At 36.6% G+C, this 26,500-nt stretch overlaps 2 protein-coding genes across 7 annotated transcripts in view; both read left to right on the forward strand.

Annotated features, from left to right (window-relative positions):
* pank1a (pantothenate kinase 1a) overlaps positions 1-8,892 on the forward strand; it is a 37,916-nt gene extending 29,024 nt beyond the window's left edge. For 2 of the 3 annotated variants that reach the window (XM_061966095.1, XM_061966089.2), the window contains 3 exons: positions 2,382-2,505; positions 3,643-3,768; positions 7,699-8,891. In XM_061966095.1, coding sequence (XP_061822079.1) covers positions 2,382-2,505; positions 3,643-3,768; positions 7,699-7,758 — 310 coding nt within the window. In that variant the 3' untranslated portion in view covers positions 7,759-8,891. Of the gene's footprint in view, positions 1-2,381; positions 2,506-3,642; positions 3,769-7,698 lie in introns of all 3 variants that reach the window. The other variant, XM_061966083.1, reaches the window with a different exon arrangement.
* An 8,538-nt stretch (positions 8,893-17,430) lies between these two features.
* The window catches only part of LOC133613817 (monocarboxylate transporter 12-B-like), a 35,921-nt gene continuing 26,851 nt past the window's right edge, over positions 17,431-26,500 (forward strand). The window contains exons 1-3 of one of the 4 annotated variants that reach the window (XM_061971675.1): positions 20,276-21,017; positions 21,548-22,672; positions 24,062-24,147. The gene's annotated coding sequence lies outside the window, so the exon portion shown is untranslated. The other 3 variants (XM_061971908.1, XM_061971841.1, XM_072911855.1) reach the window with 3 other exon arrangements.

A 26,500-nucleotide genomic window follows, 5' to 3' on the forward strand; every position in this document is an offset into this window, starting at 1 on the left:
CTATCTGTTTAGACTGAGCTTTAAACCAGAAGTACAAGTGCTGTTTAGACTGAGCTTTAAACCAGAAGTACAAGTGCTGTTTCGTCTTCTAGCCGTCCATAGCGGTTCTACTCGGATGGATCCTTCATTTAACACTCCAAGCAACGTTTGTAAGTTTTACGACATAACTCAAACAATTCTGTTATATTGTTCCATCCATCCATTTTCTACCGCTTAGTACCTTCGGGGGCGCGGGGGGCGCTGGAGCCTATCTCAGCTACAATCGTATTTTACAATATTACTAAACCGTCCTATGTGTGATGTCTGTAGGAGTATTTTCATGCATATTTTTGAGTGTCATCGTAATGTATTGAAGCTAGCGTCATTAGCATACAACAATCACAACATGACATTTATCTTAGCATCAAAATAGGCTCATCTTTTAGTGCTAGCAGCTGTAGGCGTTGATAAGCCACATTTTCAATTTTTTTGTGTCCGTGTCTGTGTTCCTATTATTAACTTACAATGGCATTCTTTTTCTATTGTTTTAGTTTCGTAAATTCCCCAAAACATCACCGTGGAGTTATTGAGTCTGGTTAGCTGATTGGAGAGCTAGCTTGCGCTGCTAGCGGGTCCATGACGATGACTTCTGTTTTGTTTGATCAGCCGTTTTACTGCCGTGTTACAGACACCGTTTGGAAACAATTTAGTTATGTAAATAAACATTTACAAAATATTTCTGTGTAAATAACTCATTTCACAAAGTATATATCTGCGGCTTATAGTCCGGTGCCGCTAATTTATGGAAAACGTTTTTTTTCTTCTAAAAATTAGTGAGTGTGGCGTATATATAATCCGGAAAACACAGTAATATTTTTTCTAATGGCAACTCAAATAGAAAGTAGTTTGGCGGCGCTATCGGCAGAGGACAAGGAGTGCTGCAACTACTGTATAAATCCAGCAGAGGACGCTGTTTCTCTCGCCAATTCTTTTCACATTTTGCAGCAGGAAGATGCTTTGACAAGATGTTATGTAACTACAAAATAATACATACTGTATGCCTGTAATTGTTTCTTAATGTGTGCAACACAATTTATACTGTGTTTCTTATGTGTAAGATGCAGGCTATATTTATCAACAAATAGGCATTTAAAATGTCTGATTTAATCGTGCATCTGTTCACTAATAAAATGCATGTCTAAGCCAATAATCCCACACAAACACGGCAGGACCTTTGTCTGTCAATCCATCTTCTTAATCTGTCTTTGGTAACACTCGGCTCAAAGGTTGATCCATAAAGCAAAGTTAAACAAAAACCTGTTTTATCGCCACATTCTAATCTCTTTTGGTGGTCTTCCAACAACAACACATAAAGTCAGAAGTACTCTTAATTGGGGCTGAGTGATGAAACGATATCAATATGTATCGCGTTAGACATTTATTCGATATTATTAAAAAATGCACTAGATAAAACTTTCGTCGGAAGAAACCAGAAGTTGCGAAGCAAGGTTGGTCGCGTGAACAAAGGCACTTGTTTTCGGCAACGCAGGAAGTCATCACTGATCAGTGGAAGTGACACGCTAACAGCCAATCAGGTATCAGTATCAACTATCAAGTTTGGTTACTCCATCTTGTCGTCTCACGGTTGATTTTTGCATAAGAAGGGAAACTAGAAATAAGTTCTGCAGAGAACGAAGAAATTGCGGATAAAACAGGAAAAGTCACATTGACAGTATGGCAGTTTTGGGGATTTCTTTTTAAAACGGTCCACTGTCAGACCAATTTGGTCTATAAATTATGCAAAGGGTGAGCTTTAAAGTGCTCACCCTTTTAAAGCGCAGCTATATCTTCCTGGCACTAAACATGCGGTAAATAAATCTTCTCAGGTTTCTCTATGTTTACATTTTCACACTTTGCACTATTTTGTTGCACTTTATTAAGCATTTCTTACATATTCTTTATTTTATTTATTTTAAGAGCTTATTGTGAAGTGGTCAATGTGATTTTACAATTTTGTTACACTTTATTAAGCATTTCTTATATATTCTATATTTTATTTATTTTAAGAGCTTATTGTGAAGTGGTCAATGTGATTTTACAATTGTGTTTACACTGATTGTTTTCCATGTTTGTGTTGACATTTCCTTAAAAGCTAAGAGGATTTATAAATAAGGAAGGTTACATGTTAAATAAAAATGTTTACAATTAATTTTTATTTCTCCTGGTCCTTATTTTTGATAGGTCATAAAAAAATATCAATAATTATCGATTTGATACAGTTTTCAGCCAAATCGCCCGGCCCTTCTCATGATTATGCTAAATATGCAAAGGGTAAAAGCTCGAAAGTTTGTCATTGTTGTGCATGTTCCACGCGTTTACATTTTTGACATATTTCTGTGCAGTTTTGGTCACATGATGAGCAAAGAGAAGCGCGATACCATCAGCAAGGAGGACCTGGCCCGAGCCATGCTGGTCACCATCACTAACAACATCGGATCCATAGCACGCATGTGTGCCGTCAACGAGGTAAGCACACGTTCGTGAAATAAAGCGACATGGATTTTGTTTGCATGTCGGCGACCTATAGGCGCCGCTGCTTTTGATGGCGTGCAGCAGCGGGCAAACTTGCCTGCCTTGGCCTGTGATTGTTTTCTATCTGCGTGCGATGAGCTTCTTTACAGTGTTGCCTTGTGGCATGGCGATCAAGCAGCATTGTACAGGGCTATCATGGCACGCTGAGCTGCAACAAACACGCCAATGGAGTAAACAACAGTGCAGGAATACGGCATGTGGGAATGTGCTTACAGATATGGAGGGTCAAATGCAAAATAATTACAATAAATAAATGAATACATCTTTAAATAATTACTTAAATGTGTCATTAAATGTATACAATTGGAAAAATTACATTTGACCAGCAATCCAAAGACATGATTTATCAGGGATTTATTCAATACAATTGTAGTGTTTATGATCATATTTCTTATATTAAATTGTACTATTTTTAGGAAGATATTTGTTTTTAAATTTGTTTTCATGCTTCAGCAATTGTATTACGATACTACCCAATATTATTAGTATTGTTGTTATGAATGTTACAGTATGAGGACTACTATAATGAATAGTGGTGCACAATAACTATATCATATCTTGTAAATGAGAAATTAAAAAACAACATAAAAAAATTATCTCAGTTAACAGATTTAAATACATATAAAGTCGTGGTCAAAAGTTTACATACACTTGTGAAGGACATAATGTCATGGCTGTCTTGAGTTTCCAATCATTTCTACAACTCTTATTTTTTTGTGATAGAGTGATTGGAGCACATACTTGTTGGTCCCAAAAATATTCATGAAGTTTGGTTCTTTTATGAATTTATTATGGGTCTACTGAAAATGTGACCAAATCTGCTGGGTCAAAAGTATACATATAGCAATGTTAATATTTGGTTATATGTCCCTTGGACTAAGTTTATAGAGATACATTTTTTTACATATAATTATTACATAATTTAAAAAAAAATTATTTTTATTTTGGGCATTTTGTCAATAGTCATGGATGTTATAATTATGACTTCAAAATAAAAAAATTTATATAATAATGTATGGTGTACATTCCACAAAGCTGACTGACAAGTTTCGTACTTTTGATGTCGTGCAGAAAATCGAACGTGTGGTTTTTGTCGGCAACTTCCTACGTATCAACACGGTGTCCACCAAACTGCTGGCCTACGCCATGGACTTCTGGTCCAAGGGACAACTACGAGCGCTCTTCCTGGAGCACGAGGTAAGCCCGCCATTTTTGTTATACCTGGAATGAAAACACACTCCTCCGCTTTGTATTGGCTGTGATAAGGTTTCTCATTGTCATCCCTTTGGGTTGAGTTTTTTCTTGCCCTGATGTGGGATCTGAGCCGAGGATGTCGTTGTGGCTTGTGCAGCCCTTTGAGACACTCGTGATTTAGGGCTATATAAGTAAACTTTGATTGATTGATTGATAATCTTTATAAATTGTCAATGACCTACAGACATTTAGTTTCTAAGCCCCGCCTCCTTTGCGTGTTGGCAGCCATGTTTTTCAACTTGTTCTAAAAATACTATTACAAACAAAGCATAGAAAAGTGAAATAAAAGAGCATACAGCTAAAATGTCACGATAAAGTTGCAATGTTGACGAATAAAACAATTAATCAAAAACAATGTTGTTATGTATTGACCTAGTGAAGGCTTCAATTACTTCACATCAAATATTCCGCTTTGAAATATTTATTGGGGAAAATATTGCATATTTTGTGTGTTTACTCTAAAAAAAAACAACAACTCAGTTTTCTATGACAAAACAAACAAAAAAACATTTTCAAAAAGTGATAAAACTTATAATCAAAGGATAGATCTGACGTTGGTTCAAAGATTTAAACACTAATGGTGCAAAAAAAAGTATGATTTATATTTTTAACGCTTTTATGAGAATTTTAGTGGGATTTAAAACACCTGTCATTGCTCAATAATAATAATGAATTTAAAAAATCAATGTTGTTATGAATTATTGACCTATTTAATGCTCCAATTACTTCACATCAAATATTCCATTTTGAAATATTTATTGCATATTTTGTGTTTTTGCCATAATAACAGGGTTTTATTTAACAAAAAGGGCATAAAACCTTAAACAAAAATTTTTAAACTTTATATCGACAGATAGATCTGAAGTTCATACAGAGATTTGAGCGTTAAAAAATATATATATTTGACTTATTTTTATAACCGAGACCCCAAGATCAAACTAGAGGGGAGCCCTAAAGGGTAAATTAAATGTATATATTATTGGTTTTGACACGCTTTGATTTTTCAGAGTGCAGCCATCAGTGGAAAAACTTTGGGCACCCCTTCCCTAAAGTGTGTTATTGTACAATACTTTGACCTGCGTGAGAAATTTCAAGTCCATTTTTGGGTTCCATAATTGTGCTGTGTTTGTCATAGGGTTGTACGGTACTAATGAATTAAAAACGGTACTATACTGCTTCTGAAAAATACCGGTGCTTTATTTTTTTTGTCACGTCGTGACTGGTAAAACGAGCAGAGGCACATGTTATGCAACACACAGGGAGAGCGCAGAGATAGAAAACGAAGAATGGACGTGTTTTGGCTTAAAAACTATTGATGAAGTTGAAGCTATAAACACTGCAAGAGGTGCTTAGCTCTTGCTCTTGTTAACGTCCATTCACTGTCGGGAAAGTTTTAGCTACTTCTGAATCACTGATCCTCGCTATGGCGACAAATAAACTACGTTTTTCACAAGTATCATCCCTGCAGTACGAGGTTTAGCTAAACATGCTTCATCACTCATTGTAGGAGGATGCAATAGCTAACCGCTAACAGCAAGCTACCGCTCCTAAATGTAAACAAACGGGTGGATCTAACACATACATTGACTGTAAGAATACCAAGTACAAGAGCTGTATATAGTCAATACTACAACACTGCAAAAAGTCAGTGTTCAAAAACAAGAAAAAAAAATACAAAAATGAGGGGTATTTTTTTTCAACTAAGCAAAATTATCTGCCAATAGAACAAGAAAATTTGGCTTGTCAAGACTTTCCAAAACAAGTCAAATTAGCTAACCTCAATGAACCCAAAAATACCTTAAAATAAGTATATTCTCACTAATAACAAGTGCACTTTTCTTGGTAGAAAAAAAATGACTTTTTTGCTCAATATGTTGAAAAATATTCTTAAATTAAGTAAATGCTAGTGCCATTATCTTGACATAATGATATGCGCTCGGCATCATGATTTTTTTTTCATGCTTGAAGTAAGAAATTATTACTTTAAAAAAGTAGTTTTATACTTGTGAGTGTTGATGACACAGCTTTGCAACAGTTGATATTCTAGTTTCAAGCATGTTTTACTCAATATAGGTCATACAATCTCAGCAACAAGCTGTAATATCTTACTGAGATCATTTAGGACCAAAACCCTTAAAACAAGAAGAATTATCTTATCAGACAGAAAATAAGCAAATATCACCCTTATTTGAGATATTTAATCTTACTTAGATTTCAGTTTTTGCAGTGAATGAGTAGGTCAATATTTTTTATCGTCACTTTTTATTGTTTATAAACCCATGGAATACGTACCTGGACACAGAAGAACTTTAATTACGACCAATGTATGGTCCTGTAACTACTTGGTAATAGATTGATACCCAAATTTGTGGTATCACCCAAAATTTATGTAAAGTATCCAAACAACAGAAGAATAAGTGATGATTTAATGTAACATGTTAAAACAGAAAGTAAGCAGATATTAACAGTAAAGGAACAAGTAGATTATTAATCTATTTTATGCCGCTTGTCCCTCCATAATTTTGACAAAATAATAGAATGAGAAATGACACAATATGTTACTGCATATGTCAGCAGACAAATTAGGAAAAAAACTTACTACTAAAAGTGAAGTTGTTTAGAATGTTTACTATTTTCGTTAAGGCCAAAATTATTTGTTGATTGCAATAAGGAACATAGGTTTAATGTATCATAGGATTTTCTGTTAAAATAAAGCCAATAATGACATTTATGTGGTCCCCTTTATTTTGAAATGTATCGAAATACATTTTGGTACCGGTACCATACTTGCCAACCCTCCCGATTTTCCCAGGAGACTCCCAAATTTCAGTGCCCTTCCCAAAAATATTCCCGGCAACCATTCTCCCGAATTTCTCCCGATTTCCAGCCGGACAACAATATTGGGGGCGTGCCTTAAAGGCACTGCCTTTAGCGTCCTCTCTCACCTGAAAAAGAGACTATTATATATGTCTCCGTTATCCATAGGTTTATCTATAACCCATAAAATAGGCAGGCACGGAGCTATTTCTCAGCGTGTGTTTATTCCAGCCGGCACGTTAATACACTGACACACAACATCCGGATTCCCATCATGCATTGCTTCAAAACTACGGCAAGTAGTAATGTCCAAAAACACAACAGAGACGAAGCAGAAGAACGAAGAAGAGACATGGCGACGACGAGTAAGAAGAAGTACGCTTGCAAGTTCCAAAATGATTGGAAAAAATCATTTCAGTTCATCCAAGACAGCTCGAAGGGGGAGGGGTATGCTGCCTGCACATTTTGGAGATCAGACTTTTGTGTGTGTGTGTGTGTGTATATGTGTAAATAAATGAACACTGAAATTCAAGTATTTCTTTATTTCTTTTATTTATATATATATATATATAATAAAATAAATAAATATATATATATATATATATATACTGTATATATATATATATATATACTGTATATATAAATAAGAAATACTTGAATTTCAGTGAATTCTAGCTATAAATATACTCCTCCCCCTTAACCCCGACCCCGCCCACCTCAACATATCCCCCCCCCCCAAATCTCACGTATACATATACTGTATATATAAATAAGAAATACTTGAATTTCAGTGAGTTCTAGCTATAAATATACTCCTCCCCCTTAACCCCGACCCCGCCCACCTCAACATATCCCCCCCCCCAAATCTCACGAATTCGAAGGTCTCAAGGTTGGCAAGTATGACCGGTACCAAAATATCGGGACAACCCTCGTTTGTCAGAAAAATAATGGCACAGCTAACCTAGTTAAGGTGCATGTCTTGACACATTTTCCCCCTTTTCCGTGCGGCGGTTCAGGGGTAGAAGAGCGCTAACTTCTCGGTGTGCGTCCTGTCAGGGTTACTTTGGCGCCGTGGGTGCACTGATGGAGCTGCTCAAGACGACGGAGGAGCCGTGAGTCACCAGTATGCCACCTCCCCCCCTCCCTCCCTCAATGCTGTGATGTCATCAACTCTCGCTGCTGCGAACGCCGCCGCCGCCCGGTTGCAATGGCTGCGAAAAGGAACCGCCGAGACACACACAGGCGTGGCAAGTGGGAAAAGCCATTAGGTTCTCGTGTAAATAAGAAGAACTCGCTAGTAGAGGTTTGAATATTCTAATCACTAATTTATGCTAATTAACTCTGTCCTTGCCTGTGAGCCTACCCCCCGGTACAGTGTGTGTTTTTCACAATGTGCGACGAGCTACTGTAGCATCACGTCCTCAAGAGGGCGCCACCTGGGTGTATTTCATTCACGGTGCAGTTTTCCCACACACCCAACTCCTAAAGCAGTCCCAAGCTGCCCCCTTCAGGTCCTAAAGGAAACTGCACATGGCCTTTTTTTTGTTGTTTCTCCTTTCACCGGACCGCCTCTGCAGGACCAGCGCCCTTGTCCCTGGCTTCATTCTCACCTTTTGTGCTTCTTTGCCCCCTTGTCGTCCCCTTGCCCAGCCCTGTAACATTCTTGAATTAATGGTGCCATCTCCGGACCAAGACGCCCCCCTTCCTGTAGTCCTTCTAGAACAGGGGTGTCCAAAGTGCGGCCAGTAGCTAATTGCATGCTAATATTAGCATGCTAGCTTTTTTTGTTCATTTAGCAGGTATACACCTCAGCGTCAAATATTTTGTTACTTGACGAATAGTACCTGTTAGCATGCTAACGCTGGTATACACCTCATATTTTGGTACTTGATGCATGCTAACATTAGCAGGCGGGCATTTTTGTTAATTTTGCACAATGTGCAGGTATATACGGAGCCCCTAAAGGGACCCGGGGGGGGGGGGGAATTTAATAACTTTTTTTTTATTTTTTTTTATTTTTTAAGACATGCATGAGAAACTTTTTATAAAGTTATTAAAAAAAAAAAAAACATTTTTTTTTATTTGGCCGCGCACATGATACATGTCTAAAAAAATTTTTTTTTTTTTTTTTTTTTTTTTATAACTTTATAAAAAGTTGCTCGTCTCGTGCGCACGAGATACATGTAAAAAATATATATATAGCCATCCATCCATTTTCTACCGCTTATTCCCTTCGGGGTCACGGGGGGCGCTGGAGCCTATCTCAGCTACAATCGGGCGGAAGGCGGGGTACACCCTGGACAAGTCACCACCTCATCGCAGAAAAAAAAAATATATATATATATACATATATATATATTAAGGGGCTCCATAGGTATACACCTCAGCATCAAATATTTTCTTACTTGACGAATGATACATGTTACACGCTAACTTTAGTGTGCTAGCTTTTTTTAAACTAATTTTGTAAATTTACACCTCAGTCATATTTTGGTACTTGATGCACGCTGACATTCGCAGGCTAGCATTTTAAACACATTTTTCCGGTACACACCTTTAGAGTAATATATTCTGGTACTTAATAGATATCACAGTTAGCATCGTAGCATGCTAACATTAGCATGCTAGATTTTTCGCTAATTAAGCAGGTATATATTTTACTAATGTTAATGGTAAGCAGTACTGTTAGCATTAGCTCGTTAGCTCATATTTTCGTTACATTGCGCTATCAGGCTAAAGTGCTAACTGTTAGCATTTCAGTTCGGCTTATGTACCGAAATTGCATTTTCTTGTTCTTTGAGGTAAATTTACATATTTTACTGGTTTCAAGCTACCAAAATGGCCCCCACATCCTTAGATTTTTGTCAGTCTGGGGGGAAAAGTATGGGCACCCCTGTTCTAGAGGCTGTTTAAAGGAACATGGACCAAGATGCACGTAGACCGATGATGACGCTGAGACAACCCTCAGCTTGTCCGTTTGATGCGAAGACGCATTTTTACAACCACCGCCTTCTGCTTTGTGCCATCGCCGCTTACACCCTTCTTCTTCACATAAATACCTCCGAACAACACATGTCAGCTAGCATCCAATTAAAGGTCCCGTATTATGCTATTATATGTGCCAGTATAGTGTAGTGGAAGTGTGTTAACCTTGGCTTTTAGTTGGCGCTAATGGGCTAGTTCTCAGTGTGTGTTTATTCCAGCCGGCACGTTAATACACTGACACACAACATCCGGATTCCCATCATGCATTGCTTCAAAACTACAGCAAGTAGTAATGTCCAAAAACATAACAGAGACGAAGCGGAAGAACAAAGAAGAGACATGGCGACGACGAGTAAGAAGAAGAAGTACGCTTGCAAGTTCCAAAATGATCGGAAACAATAATTTCAGTTCATCCAGGTCAGCTCGAAGGGGAAGGGGTGTGCTGCCTGCACATTTTGGAGATCAGACTTCTCCATTGAACACGGTGGCCCAACGGATATACTCATTCATGAACAGATTATTTATATATATATATATATATATATATATATATATCCGAATCCGGAGGTCTCAAGGTTGGCAAGTATGGTCCGTGAAGAAGACGGGTTTTTTTGTGTCCCTTTTTTGCCAAAAAAGTGAAGATGATGGATTTGTCCCACGTTTGGTGCTGATGTAACAAGCTCCAGGAACACATATTACTGTGGGCACCTTACTTTGACATAATAGGGGACCTTTAATGGAACCGCGGTCCACTCACCTCACCCACCCTCTTATTTCAAGTGTGTTGCGATGCCGTGAAGCCATCAGCGTTGACCGTCAAACAAAAAACGGTGACGTCACTAGAAGACGACGTGATGATTCTGTTGACTTTGCGAACACGCCCTCGGTTTAGCATGTATCCTGTTAGCATAGGCTAATTTGATCACTCTGTCCTCAGCTGCCATTTACAGTTTGTTACCAAATGATTAGAATTGTATTAGTTCATTCCTGAGTAGTCCTGAGTTCAATCCCGGGTTCGGGTTCTTTCTGTGTGGAGTTTGCATGTTCTCCCCGTGACTGCGTGGGTTCCCTCCGGGTACTCCGGCTTCCTCCCACCGCCAAAAACATGCACCTGGGGATAGGTTGATTGGCAACACTAAATTGGCCCCAGTGCAGTGGTTCTTAACCTTGTTGGAGGTACCGAACCCCACCAGTTTCATATGCGCATTCACCGAACCCTTCTTTAGTGAAAAATAAAATGTTTTTTTTTTTTTTCAAATTCAAGACAAAGTTATGTTTTTAGTAACACTTTAGTATGGGGAACATATTCTAAGTAACAAAGACTTAATTTAGAGTTTTTTGGACACTAGGGGAACATATTCTAAGTAACAAAGACTTAATTTAGAGTTATTTGGAGGGTTAGGGCCAGGGTTAGAGGGTTAGGGTTATAATAAGGCCATGCCGAAGAAGTCATTAATAAGTACTTAATAATGACTAGTTAAGAGCCAATATGTTACTAATTTGCATGTTAATAAGCAAGTAATTAGTTCCCCATACTAAAGTGTTACCGTTTTTTTTTTACTGGTGCACAAAATGAACCGTGTATGAACATCACCTTGTTCAAAGAAGAAAACCAACACAGTGCATAAACTCACAACAAATTACACACCTGCAAATCAGTGTGACTTCTGCTGTTGCCGTATCCGTACTACGCCGATAGGGAAAAGTTTTTATTTACACGATGAGTCGGGTGTGTCTTGACCTTCGCCGAACCCCTGAGCCCGACTCACCGAACCCCTAGGGTTCGAACGAACCCAGGTTAAGAACCACTGCCCGAGTGTGTGAGTGAGTGTGAATGTTGTCTGTCTATCTGTGTTGGGTCTGCGATGAGGTGGCGACTTGTTCAGGGTGTACCCCGCCTTCCGCCCGAATGCAGCTGAGATAGGCTCCAGCACCCCCCGCGATCCCAAAAAGGGACAAGCGGTAGGAAAATGGATGGATGGAATTTAATGTCATAAATTATTTATGAAGGTTTATTTGCTGGTGTGCCCTCCCAGGTGTTATTATGTCTTGACCATATTGACCCGGATATTTGATGCTAATGTCTTCACTTGCATCAGCAGCGCCTCTTTGTTTTTCCTAACAACCTTTGACACGCTTTGATCGCGTCGAGGCCCACAAGTTAAAGCTCTGGTTTATAATAAATAGAGGACGAAAAAAAAGTGGTCGAGGCATCCCTTGACTTAACTGCCGTTTGACTGCTGGCTTCACATCATCGCAACCTTTTTTGAGCAATTGTTTTGTTTTTGTTTTCAACTGTGACGCAGCCAACCTGGTGTTCTTATTGGTGCTTTTTTCCTTGCCTTGATTCGCCACGTGACCCTGCCCCGTTTGCTCCATTTTTGTGTGTGTCGATGCCTTCATGTCCTCTCAAAGTGTCTTCTCCACGTTCCTGGTAGCCCTCTGCTTTGTCGCGGTACCCCAAGGGGAACAACCTCAACAATCCACACGATACTGTATAAACATATAATATAATTTTATTTTTTTTAAGTTCTCAATGGTTTACGTGTTCTCTCAAAGGCCTTTTCTCCTCTTGAAAAGCATTTTGAAGCTGAAATGAGCCCTTTAAAACACACTACGGACTGTTTATTGTTGAAATAGAACCATGTCTGCAGACTCATTAGGTACCAGCTACTAAAATAATATTAATACATACTTTTAATTTGGTACATATGCGAACTGTTAGCATGCTAAGCTTCTTTAGTCAATTTTGTCGTTGTACACCCCAGTGTCATATAACTTGGCAGGTGACACATGCTAACTCAGGCCTGGGCAATTATTTTGACTCGGGGGCCAAATTTAGAGAAAAAAATTTGTCTGGGGGCCAGTATATCTATTTTTTAGGAAAACTACCGGTAATACAAAACCTCACAATAAAGTCTGATTGAATGCTAAAAATGTTATGACAGACTGCCTTAAAAACGGAATGGAATTTTAAATTTTTCTATGAACGATAAAACCCTGAATATTGAGAACATTCGGTACCATACTGCCTCTGAAAAGTACCGGTCCGCCGCAGCCTAAGATTTTTTGTTAAAATAAAGCCAATAATGCAATTTTTTTCTGGTCCCCTTTATTTAGAAAAGTACCGAAAAGTATCGAAATAATATTGGTATCAGGACAACACTAGTCACTAAAATATCATACAAAAGCGCAGATTCCAACCATAGAAATACTTTGTATAGTTCAAGACTTACGGTCATTAGAAAACATCACTGCACATCATAATGGCAGCTACACTTTCCATCTTAAAGATGTAAAAAAATTATTTGGGAATGCCCAGCGGGCCAGATTGAAAAGCTTAACGGGCCGCGTGTGGCCCCCGGGCCTTAATTTGCCCAGGTCTGTGCTAACTCTTATCACATGTCAAGAACCAAATTATAGTTAGCGTGCTAACTTTTTTTTAGCCAATTTTTTCCGCCATACACCTCAGTCCTATAACTTGTTACGTGACGCATGCTAACTCTTAGCATGTTAATGTTAGCATGTTAACAGCTAACATGATTAGTTAGCAGGTGATTCATTTGCATGATATACAATTAGCGTCAAATAGCATACTATGATCAGCCTCGGTTGTGATACAACTTGGCACATGACATATGCTAACAGTTAGCATGTGTCACATACCAAGTTCTATGGCTCTGAGGTTCAAGGCGGCAAAATTGGCTAAAGAATTTAGCATGCTAACCATAACTTGATACTTGATTGATTGATTGTAACTTTTATTAGTAGATTGCACAGTACAGTACATATTGCGTACAATTGACCACTAAATGGTAACACACAAATAAGTTTTTCAACTTGTTTAAGTCGGGGTCCACGTTAATCAATTCATGGTAAATATTTGACATATGCTATTTGTTTGCATGCTAGCATGATAACATTAACATGCTGAGAATTAGCATGTGTCGCCAGGTTGTAGGACTCTGAGGTGTATGGCGGCAAAATTGGCTATAAGTTAGCATGCTAGCATTAGCTTCTTAACGTTGCGAATGGTAGCGTGCTAACCTTTTTTAGCCAATTTTGCCACCGCACACCTCAGTCCTATAACTTGGTACATGACACATGCTAACTGTAAGCATGCTAACAGTTGATACATGCCACGTACCAAGTTGTATCACATTCGAGGCTGCTCATTGTATGCATTCTAAAGCTAATTGTATAGTTACGATGTAAATTATGCAAATTAATCTTCTATGGAGGTACATGTGTCATAATTTGCTAACAGAGTGACATTATACTGGACTGCCATCCATAATTTACGATAATTTTGGCATTAGATACCAAAATTGGTCGTCAAGCAGCCAAAAATAACACACTTTTTATGTTGTTTTCATCTGAAAACGGTTCATTTTTGTTACATGTACTATATTTTCTATTAATTTGACTGATTTTGATAGTAGCACAATCTCAGTTAAAAAACGGTTTAGTGTAAATAAACGACCACCAAAATGTTACGATACTCAAATCGACCAATTGATTCGATACTCTGTGACTGTACTCTGTTAGCGACCATGCTAATGATTGTTAGCAACCACGCCAACAATTCCACAAGAAATCACACTAATAATACCTCGTCAAATTCAATGTGATACCCTTCTAAGGCCTTGTGTTATTCATGTACTACTTTTTTTAAAACACCAGCTTGTTCGTTCAACAATCATTTGAATTGTTTGTTCGCTCGCAATGTTAGACACATTGACAATAATTCGCTAACAAAGTTAGCCATTTGTGAAAAAAATTTTGAACACTATAAATCTGGACGGGTACTTTGTGGGCGATTTTGAGAAGAATAAAAGAACGAATATTTAAAAATTTTAATCGAATAGAACACTGAATACGTCGTTTTGATTGATTGAGACTTTTATTAGTAGATTGCACAGTACAGTACATATTCCGTACAATCGACCACTAAATGGTAACACTCGAATAAGTTTTTCAACTTGTTTAAATCGGGGTCCACGTTAATCAATTCATGGTATAAATATATACTATCAGCATAATACAGTCGTCACACGTCTAATGCGAAGGAATCTACTCGTTTGATACCGTGGTAATTTCAACCTGATACCTTATTAACCGTGTTTTTTCTGGTGATTGAATACTATTTATAACACACTGTACGAAGATTTTCTTTAGTTTTTGATTACTTCCCGGTTGCCTGTGAAAAGCTAGGTAACAAGTTGCCGTGCAGTTAGCATTGCACCAAACCTGAGTCATGTATCTTCTCACTCATTCAATACTTTGTCAAATTCAATTTACTACAACCTAATCCGATGATTTTGCTACTTTTTACCATTTTTTTAAACGACAGTGCTGGGACCATCGTCCGCATAACGCTATGCAGTTAGCCTCGTCTTCTCGTTCCTCTGTCCGCCAATAACCGCCGTGTGTCCTGCTGATGTACATATATATAAACACAGATTAGCGGCGGACAAAGTGTTTTAGCACTCTTTTAAACCGTCAAATCCTGCTATTACTCAAAGTATCTTGTCAGCTGTGACGTAATCCACCATGTGACCTTTTCTCCTCCCGTCTTGCACAAGTTTTTGTTCGATTTATTCAAATATTGGTTTTATTTTTAATGGAGAAAAACGGCCTTTTTAACTGGAATGCTTGACTGGAATTGTATTGTTTTTATTTGTGTGTGTGTGTATTGTACAGAGCTTTTGTAAATATGAATAACGATCTATTCTACACCAGCAAACAGTCTGTTTTAACGACGGGCCGGGCTTCCCAAAAATGTCCCAAAGTACGCCGATCACACATTTTTTGTTGTTCTTTAAGAGGTTGTGTCCTGAATTGTAATATGACAAATTAATCTCTGGTGTGAAATACAAAAATTCAAAGGTCATTTTAGTGAACCTTCTCGACTTCGAGTGTTTGAACTGAATGTAAATGTGTTTGTGTTTTGGGAAACCTTGCGCTGGCTGTTGTCGCTGCTTTGAACTCCCCAAAAATGGAGAAAAGATTTTAACAAACTAAAAGAAATGTAAAAAAAAAAAAAAAAGCTCTGCTATGTGCAATGTGTACGTACTGAAGTGAAGTTTTTTTTCTAAAAAAAAAAAAGAAGAAAAAAAAGGAATAAAACTGAAACTGGATGACATTTGTGTGTTCTGAGTGGTTTTATTATGTTCACAATAAATATTTTGTTCAAAGGGTGAAAACATATTCAACATTAGCCTGGTAGCTAGTTTTATGTTTGTTTCACTTTTTTGTGTTTTTTTTTTTTTTTTACCAGCTGAGTAACTTGTTTGATTCATTAGTTTTGGGTTATTAGCTAAATTTATAGTTTAGCTAAATCTAGTGGCTAATACAGGGGTGGGCAATTCATTTTTACCCGAGCACTGCTGGAGGGCCACATCGACAATATTTCAATTAAATTTTGCTCAATATTATTTTTGATATACTGTAAGATAAAAAATAATTATAATAATTTCATTTAACCTATCTTAACTTTATACAAAAGCAGATTGCTTTTGATGGTTTTATTTAAACTCTTAATCCTTAAATATTTATATTAGGCTATGTGAAATTGAAATAAGAATACAAAAACAATAATTGAATCACTGCAATTTATTTTTAACTTGTTCACACTAACTTTGTTCCACAAACAAGGAAAAACAACTTCACAGGTTTATAGAAATACTGCAATACAACTAACAAAAGTCCAACATTTTTCCCCGTCAGATTTGGACAACCATCTGTTGTCACACCTGCCAGATTGTCCCATTTCAGTCCTAACATGTCCAAACACGCATTTACCTATGTGAACAAGTCATTACCTGTGGTTGTCCCTTTAATTGACTGCATGGCTGCCAGCTCCTCCGTGATTTGAAAGTCTGCAGTTATCCCACGTAAGAAGATGAGCAGCTGGGCGGTGTCACGTACAATGCAGCTCTCATCCAAAGCCAGCGAAAAACAGTCAAAGTCGGCCGTTCTGTTCTTCAGCTGAAGCTCCAAGTTTCCAGCGATGGTCTCAACCCGCCTCGTTACAGTGCGTCAGGAGAGTGACACGTTCTCAAATGCGCCCCTCTTATCCGAGCATATCAGCGCAACAGTCCAATAAACACTCCTTAATAAAATCTCCGTCAGAAAACGCCTTACTTTTTCTGGCGATTTCGTGAGGAATGACGAAACCTGTCCTGACGGCTGCATCTCTGGGGGTGTGAAATATGGCAAAGAGTCCTTGTTGGGTTTGCAGTTTTACCATCAAAGCATCAGCCTCCCTTGCTCTTCATCAGACAGATTCCGGTATTTTTCCTTGTGCGTCGTCGTGTAGTTGCGATTCAAATTATATTCTTTAAACACAGCAACCTGTGTACCACAAATTAAGCACACGGCTTTACCTTTAATTTCTGTAAAGAAATACTTGGGAGTCCATGTCTTGTTGAAAACACGCCATTCGTCATCAACTTTTCTTTATTTAGCGTGAGCTGACATCTCGGGGGGTAACCGGGCATCACTTGTCGCTGCGCACCTTCACTCACAGGTTACACACGGACATACGTCCATGAATAACACTTTTCAAAATAAAAGCAGCGCAGTTGTATTGCACGCACGACATAGATGTTTTTTAAAATGTATTTTGTAATTTGTGATTGCCGCTGTTCACATTCACTCACAATCAAGCACGCGCATACGTCCACACGGAAGTAATACAAATAACGCTTTTCAAAGCAAAAGCACCGTTGTATTGCACACTCGACATACTTTTTAAAATGTATTTTGTAATTTATGATTGGCCTCACGCGGGATGGACAGGGACACACAAAATGCCCAGGTCTGTGCTAATAGCTAGTTAGCATGCGAGCTAAAGCAAGTTTTTATATTAATTGTTTCAGTGTGTCAACTACTTTTTATTTCTTCTTTTTACACTGGTAAGTTTTGTTTTTGTTTGTTTTATTTATTCAATTGAATTAGTGTTTTTCTGTTTTTTGCTTTAGCCTAATAGCTAGCTTTAGCCCTCATAGCTAGGTTTGAATCAGTTGCTAAGTACGCCAGCTAGTTAACTTCAGCGCGGTAATTGGTTTTACACTATTAACTAGGACCTGGCACAGTACAGTGCTACAGACAAGAAACTGCTGTATATTAATAAGTTTCATGTTGGTGTTTTGACATCTTTTAACAGAATTAGGCCGCTAGTTTTAGATGATATAGCTAGTTTGTGCTAGTGTTAGCGAAATAGCTTATTTGTGTTTGTGTGTATTAGCTTTTTTTGCTATCTTATGAACATATTTTAGTTGATTTAAACTTCTTGAAGTAGTATTTAAAATACTTGTCTTATTTTAATCAACTGAAACCGTGTTTTGGTACAAAATTTGCACCAACTATTTTTGTTTGTTTCAGTAATGCAGTTTAATTTGTGTTTTGCTTTGGCCTAATAGATAAGTTTACATCAGTTGCTAGATGAACTAAGATCTTGTTTTGGTACAAAATATGTACCAACTTTTACTGTTTTCTTGGAGTCAATCTGCTTTTTTATGTTTCTTACTTTCAGTTATGATTCATTCATTTCAGCTAATAGCTAGTTAGCATGTAAGCTAAAGCAAGTTTTTATACTATTTGTTTCAGTGTGTCAACTTATTTTTACATTGGTAAGTCTTGTTATGTTTGTTTGTTTTATTTCTTCAATTTAATTAGTTGGTTTGTTTTTGCTAGTATGCCAGCTCGTTAGCTTCAGTGCGGTAATTAATTTACTTACTAGCTAGAACTGGTACAAGAGTAGTACTAGTTGCTACTGCTGTATATTTATAAGCTTTATGTTGGTCATTTGACATACTGTGACACATTTAGGCCGCTAGATTTAAATGATAGAGCTAGTTTTGTGCTAGTCTTAGCGGTATAGCTTGTTTTTTTGTGTGTATAAGCTTCTCTTCCGATTTTATGAATTTTCTTTTTGTTGATTTGCACTTGTTGAAGTCGTAGTTTAAATAGTTAACTAATTTTAATCAACTAAGATCTTGTTTTGGTACAAAATATGTACCAACTTCTACTGTTTTGTTGGAGTCAACCCTCTTTTTATGTTTGTTACTTTCACTTATGCAGCTTCATTTAAGCTAATAGCTAGTTAGCATGTAAACTAAAGCAGGTTTTTATACTAATTGTATTAATTGTTTCAGCGTGTCAACTTCTTTTTATACTAGTATGTTTTTTTATGTTTGTTTTATTTATTCAGTTTAATTAGGTTTTTTAAGCTTCAGCCTAAAAGCTACATTTACATAATTTGCTAAGTATGCCAGCTAGTTAGCTTCAGTGCGGTAATTACTTACTAATTAGCTAGAACCGGCACAAGAGTAGTACTAGTTGCTACAGACAAACTCCTGTATATTTATAAGCTTTATGTCGGTCATTTGACATACTGCGACACATTTAGGCCGCTCGATTTAGATAATATAGCTAGTTTTGTGCTAGTTTGTTTTTTTGTGTGTATGAGCTTCTTTTGCGATTTTATGAAAACATTTTTGTTGAGTTGTACTCGTTGAAGTACTAGTTAAAATAGTTAACAAATTTTACACTAACTAAGATCTTGTTTTGGTGCAAAATATGTACCAACTTCTACTGTTTTGTTGGAGTCTTTTTGTTACTTACTCACTTATACAGCCTCATTTAAGCTAGTTAACATAAGCTAAAGCAGGTTTTTCTACTAATTATACTAATTTTTTCAGTGTGTCAACTTCTATTTACACTGGTAAGTATTTTTATATTTGTTTGATGTATTCAATTTAATTTGTTTTTTTGTTGCTTTAGCCTAAAAGCTAAGTATGCCAGCTAGTTAGCTTCAGTGCGGTAATTATTTACTAACTAGCTAGAACTGGCACAAGAGTAGCACTAGTTGCTACGGACAAACTCCTGTATATTTATAAGCTTTATGTCGGTCATTTGACATACTGCGACACATTTAGGCCGCTCGATTGAGATAATATAGCTAGTTTTGTGCTAGTTTGTTTTTTTGTGTGTATGAGCTTCTTTTGCGATTTTATGAAAAAAATGTTGTTGAGTTGCACTTGTTGAAGTAGTAGTTAAAATAGTTAACTAATTTTACACTAACTAAGATCTTGTTTTGGTGCAAAATATGTACCAACTACTACTGTTTTGTTGGAGTGTTTTTATGTTTGTTACTTACTCACTTATGCAACCTCATTTAGGCTAGTTAGCATAAGCTAAAGCAGGTTTTTCTACTAATTATACTAATTTTTTCAGTGTGTCAACTTCTATTTACACTGGTAAGTATTTTTATATTTGTTTGATGTATTCAATTTAATTTGTTTTTTTGTTGCCTTAGCCTAAAAGCTAGATTTACATCAGCTGCTAAGTATGCCTGCTAGTTAGCGTCAGTGCGGTAATTATTTACTAATTAGCTAGAACTGGCACAAGAGTAGTACTAGTTGCTACAGACAAACTCCTGTATATTTATAACCTTTATGTCGGTCATTTGACATACTGCGACACATTTAGGCCGCTAGATTTAAATGATAGAGCTAGTTTTGTGCTTGTCTTAGCGGTATAGCTTGTTTTTCCGTGTTTATATAAGCTTATTTTGTGATTTTATGAAAAATAGTTTGTTGATTTGCACTTGTTGAAGTCGTAGTTAAAATAGTTAATTAATTTTAATCAACTAAGATCTTGTTTTGGTACAAAATATGTACCAACTTTTACTGTTTTGTTGGAGTCAACCCTCTTTTTATGTTTGTTACTTTCACTTATGCAGCTTCATTTAAGCTAATAGCTAGTTAGCATGTAAGCTAAAGCAGGTTTTATACCAATTATATTAATTGTTTCAGTGTGTCAACTTCTTTTTGTACTTGTAAGTTTTTTTTATGTTTGTTTTGATTTGATTAGCTTTTTTTGCCTCAGCCTAAAAGCTAGATTTACATCAGCTGCTAAGTATGCCAGCTAGTTAGCGTCAGTGCGGTAATTATTTACTTACTAGCTAGAACTGGCACAAGAGGAGTACTAGTTGCTACAGACAAACTCCTGTATATTTATAAGCTTTATGTCGGTCATTTGACATACTGCGACACATTTAGGCCGCTAGATTGAGATAATATAGCTAATTTTGTGCTAGTTTGTTGTTTTGTGTGTATGAGCTTCTTTTGCGATTTTATGAAAAAAAAATTCTTGAGTTGCACTCGTTGAAGAAGTAGTTAAAATAGTTAACTAATTTTACACTAACTAAGATCTTGTCCTGGGGTAAAATATGTTCCAACTTCTACTGTTTTGTTGGAGTCTTTTTATGTTTGTTACTTACTCACTTTTACAGCCTCATTTAGGCTAGTTAGCATAAGCTAAAGCAGGTTTTTCTACTAATTATACTAATTTTTTCAGTGTGGCAACTTCTATTTACACTGGTAAGTATGTTTATATTTGTTTGATGTATTCAATTTAATTTGTTTTTTTGTTGCTTCAGCCTAAAAGCTAGATTTACATCAGTTGCTAAGTATGCCAGCTAGTTAGCGTCAGTGCGGTAATTATTTACTAATTAGCCAGAACCAGCACAAGAGTAGTACTAGTTGCTACAGACAAACTCCTGTATATTCATAAGCTTTATGTCGGTCATTTGACATACTGCGACACATTTAGGCCGCTCGATTTAGATAATATAGCTAGTTTTGTGCTAGTTTTTTTTTTGTGTGTATGAGCTTCTTTTGCGATTTTATGAAAAAAAAATTTGTTGAGTTGCACTCGTTGAAGTACTAGTTAATATAGTTAACTAATTTTACACTAACTAAGATCTTGTTTTGGTGCAAAATATGTACCAACTTCTACTGTTTTGTTGGAGTCTTTTTATGTTTGTTACTTACTCACTTATGCAGCCTCATTTAGGCTAGTTAGCATAAGCTAAAGCATGTTTTTCTACTAATTATACTAGTTTTTTCAGTGTGTCAACTTCTATTTACACTGGTAAGTATGTTTATATTTGTTTGATGTATTCAATTTAATTTGTTTTTTTGTTGCTTCAGCCTAAAAGCTAGATTTACATCAGTTGCTAAGTATGCAAGCTAGTTAGCTTCAATACGGTAATTATTTACTGATTAGCTAGAACTGGCCCAAGAGTAGTACTAGTTGCTACTGACAAACTCCTGTATATTTAGAAGCTTTATGTCGGTCATTTGACATACTGCGACACATTTAGGCCGCTAGATTGAGATAATATAGCTAATTTTGTGATAGTTTGTTTTTTTGTGTGTATGAGCTTCTGTTGTGATTTTATGAAAAAAAAATTGTTGAGTTGCACTCGTTGAAGTAGTAGTTAAAATAGTTAACTAATTTTACTCTAAGATCTTGTTTTGGTGCAAAATATGTACCAACTACTACTGTTTTGTTGGAGTCTTTTTATGTTTGTTACTTACTCACTTATGCAGCCTCATTTAGGCTAGTTAGCATAAGCTAAAGCATGTTTTTCTACTAATTATACTAGTTTTTTCAGTGTGTCAACTTCTATTTACACTGGTAAGTATGTTTATATTTGTTTGATGTATTCAATTTAATTTGTTTTTTTGTTGCTTTAGCCTAAAAGCTAGATTTATACCAGCTGCTAAGTATGCCAGCTAGTTAGCTTCAGTGCGATAATTATTTACTAATTAGCTAGAACTGGCACAAGAGTAGCACTAGTTGCTACAGACAAACTCCTGTATATTCATAAGCTTTATGTCGGTCATTTGACATACTGCGACACATTTAGGCCGCTAGATTTAGATAATATAGCTAATTTTGTGATAGTTTGTTTTTTTGTGTGTATGAGCTTCTTTTGTGATTTTATGAAAAAAAAATTGTTGACTTGCACTTGTTGAAGTAGTAGTTAAAATAGTTAACTAATTTTACACTAACTAAGATCTTGTTTTGGTACAAAATATGTACCAACTACTACTGTTTTGTTGGAGTCTTTTTATGTTTGTTACTTACTCACTTATGCAGCCTCATTTAGGCTAGTTAGCATAAGCTAAAGCAGGTTTTTCTACTAATTATACTAATTTTTTCAGTGTGTCAACTTCTATTTACACTGGTAAGTATTTTTATATTTGTTTGATGTATTCAATTTAATTTGTTTTTTTGTTGCCTTAGCCTAAAAGCTAGATTTACATCAGCTGCTAAGTATGCCTGCTAGTTAGCGTCAGTGCGGTAATTATTTACTAATTAGCTAGAACTGGCACAAGAGTAGCACTAGTTGCTACAGACAAACTCCTGTATATTTATAACCTTTATGTCGGTCATTTGACATACTGCGACACATTTAGGCCGTTAGATTGAGATAATGTGCTAGTTTGTTTTTTTGTGTGTATTAGCTTCTTTTGTGATTTTATGAAAAAAAAATTGTTGAGTTGCACTTGTTGAAGTAGTAGTTAAAATAGTTAACTAATTTTACTCTAACTAAGATCTTGTTTTGGTGCAAAATATGTACCAACTTTTACTGTTTTGTTGGAGTCTTTTTATGTTTGTTACTTATTCACTTATGCAGGCTCATTTAGGCTAGTTAGCATAAGCTAAAGCAGGTTTTTATACTAATTATATTAATTGTTTCAGTGTGTCAACTTCTATTTACACTGGTAAGTATTTTTATATTTGATGTATTCAATTTAATTAGTTTTTTTTGCCTATACTACCCCTAGGGTTCGATCGAACCCAGGTTAAGAACCACTGAACATCAGTTGCTAAGTCTGCCAACCTCGTTATAGCTTCAGCGCTAATAAGTTTACTTAACCTGGTACAGTATTGGTACTGTAGTAGTAGTTGTTACGGGCAGATAACTATGTACTGTATATTTTTGATCTTGATGTTGGTAATTTGACATTTTATAACAGAACTAGGGCTCGTTTTGTGCTAGTCTTATAGCGATGTAGCACGTAAACATTTAAAATGTGGGAGCTTAATGATGTGTGTGCAATAATGTTATATGTGTTGTGCGATAATGTTATATGTGTATATGTATATATATGCATATGTATGGATATGTGCATGTGTGTGGATATATACATATATATATATATATATATATATATATATATATATATATATATATATATATATATATATATATATATATAGATAGATACATATCTTTTTTTTGTATATTTTCTTAGTATTTATATTACTCAATTATTGTGTATGCGTCTAAGGGGATCTGCTCCAATTGTGTTGTTCTTTGAACCTGTTCACTGAAGTCTGCATAACGACGTGTTTGTAAAAAGTGGTCATTTAAGATGTTCTAGTTAAGTCTTTCTTGATGCTGGAGCACGTGATGTTTCGAACTTGAGAAGTAAAGATTTTTGTGAGACATTGGAGAGAAGTTTTCATCCTGACTGGAACATGTGGCGTCATGTGACCGTCTCTGCTGTGGTTGGGGGGAAGAAGTCCTCCCCCCGCCCTCGCTCCCTCAGCACACTTATATTGTTAGTGTTGCAGGTCGAAGCAGCTTCAGGGTGTTGACGGAAGGCACACAGCAGCTGGAGGAGGCATGACCCGGTGAGGCCACAGTCTCAGGTGAGTCTATTTTTCTTAAATTTTTTTTTTTTTTTTTTACTCAGTCCGCTTTATCGCCACAATGCCAGGACTTGTCAGTTATTTTTTTTAAATAATATATGGCTTTTTTATATTGTTATTAAAGGTCTTTTCAAAAGGCACTTTTTTCTGTCAAACATCATAGAAAAACATGTGAGCAAGCACTTTGGCGACAGAAAATTAAAAAAACTAACACACAAAATAGAAATGTACAATTTTTAAGACTTTTCTGTATTAAAAGTAGCAATGTTTTTTTTCCAGTCATTGTTGTTCTGCAGGCGCTCTGTGCAAACTGGTGTGTTCATTTCCCGTCTTTTTCTCCTTTTTCGCTCTCATTCACATTTTACGACCTCATGCTTTTGCCTCAATGACCTCCCGCGGCGAGCAACAGATGACAAAGCAAAAAAAAAAAAAAACACCAAAAAAAAACTTTGACCCTGCTGTTGGAGTTTCAGCTCAACCTTCTGACATGTGTTTTCGTACACTTGCAGGCTCGCGGTTTTAAGTACATTTGAGTTATAGCGGGGGTCACTGCCCCCTCTGACCTTTTTAGCAACACACGCACGCTACCTGTTTGTCCAGGTTCCGGGAGCTCCTCATGCATGATGGACTCGCTCTAAAACGAGAGTGGCTAGCTTAAAATGCAAACACTGCACAGCTGGCGAGCTTCTTTTTCTTTTCTTTTTTTCAAATGGAAACAATACTAAGACTCATTTAAAGGCATGAGCGCAGGAGGCAGCGCTCCGGACGCTAACACAGTGATCATAATTAACTACATTTTTGTTTTTTCCTTGTAAAACAATGTTGGCTTCTTTTTATATTGAGCTTTTAGCTCGAGTGGTCAGCTTTTTTTTTCTTTTTCTTTTTTTTCAAGTGGAAACAATACTAAGACTCATTTAAAGGCATGAGCGCAGGAGGCGGAGCGCAGGACGCTAACTAGCATACTATGCAAAGGTCATAATCTTCCGCAACTACATTGTTGTGTTTTCCTTAATGTTGGCTTCTTTTTACATCGAGCTTTTAGCTCGAGTTGTCAGCTTTTATTTAATTAATTTATTTATTTTTTTAAATGGAAACAAAACCAAGACTCATTTAAAAGCATGAGCGCAGGAGGCGGAGCGCAGGAGGCGGAGCGCAGGACGCTAACTAGCATATTATGCAGCGGTCATAATCTTCCGCAACTAAGTTTTTGTTTTTTTCTTGAAAAACAATGTTGGCTTCATTTTACATCAAGCTTTTAGCTTAAGTTTTCAGCTTTTTTTTTTTTTTCCCAAATGGAAACAAAACTAAGACTCATTTAAAGGCATGAGCACAGGATGCGGAGCTCCGGACGCTAACTAGCATATTATGCAGCGGTCATAAACTTCCGAAACTACATTTCTGTTTTTTCCTTGTAAAACAATGTTGGTTTCTTTTTACATTGAGCTTTTAGCTCGAGTTGTCTGATTTTTTTATTTTTTATTTTTCAAATGGAAACAAACCTAAGACTCATTTAAAGGCATGAGCGCAGGAGGCGGAGCTCCGGACGCTAACTAGCATATTATGCAGCGGTCATAAACTTCCGAAACTACATTTCTGTTTTTTCCTTGTAAAACAATGTTGGCTTCATTTTACATCAAGCTTTTAGCTTAACTTGTCAGCTTTTTTTTACATTTTATTTTTTTTCAAATGGAAACAAACCTAAGACTCATTTAAAGGCATGAGCGTAGAATGCGGAGCTCTGGACGCTAACTAGCATATTATGCAGCGGTCATAAACTTCCGAAACTACATTTCTGTTTTTTGCTTGTAAAACAATGTTGGCTTCTTTTTACATTTTAGCTTGAGTTGTCAGTTTTTTTTTTGTTTTTTTTCAAATGGAAACAAAACTAAGGCTCATTTAAAGGCATGAGCGCAGGAGGCGGAGCTCCGGGCGCTAACTAGCATATTATGCAGCGGTCATAAACTTCCGAAACTACATTTCTGTTTTTTCCTTGTAAAACAATGTTGGCTTCATTTTACATCAAGCTTTTAGCTTAAGTTGTCAGCTTTTTTTTACATTTTATTTTTTTTCAAATGGAAACAAAACTAAGACTCATTTAAAGGCATGAGCGTAGAATGCGGAGCTCCGGACGCTAACTAGCATATTATGCAGCGGTCATAAACTTCCGAAACTACATTTCTGTTTTTTGCTTGTAAAACAATGTTGGCTTCTTTTTACATTTTAGCTTGAGTTGTCAGTTTTTTTTTGTTTTTTTTTCAAATGGAAACAAAACTAAGACTCATTTAAAGACATGAGCGCAGGAGGCGAAGCGCCGGACGCTAACTAGCATATTATGCAGCGGTCATAATCTTCG

This window comes from Nerophis lumbriciformis, linkage group LG02 (genome assembly GCF_033978685.3).
Source record: "Nerophis lumbriciformis linkage group LG02, RoL_Nlum_v2.1, whole genome shotgun sequence".
In the NCBI taxonomy this organism is placed as follows: Eukaryota; Metazoa; Chordata; class Actinopteri; order Syngnathiformes; family Syngnathidae; genus Nerophis; species Nerophis lumbriciformis.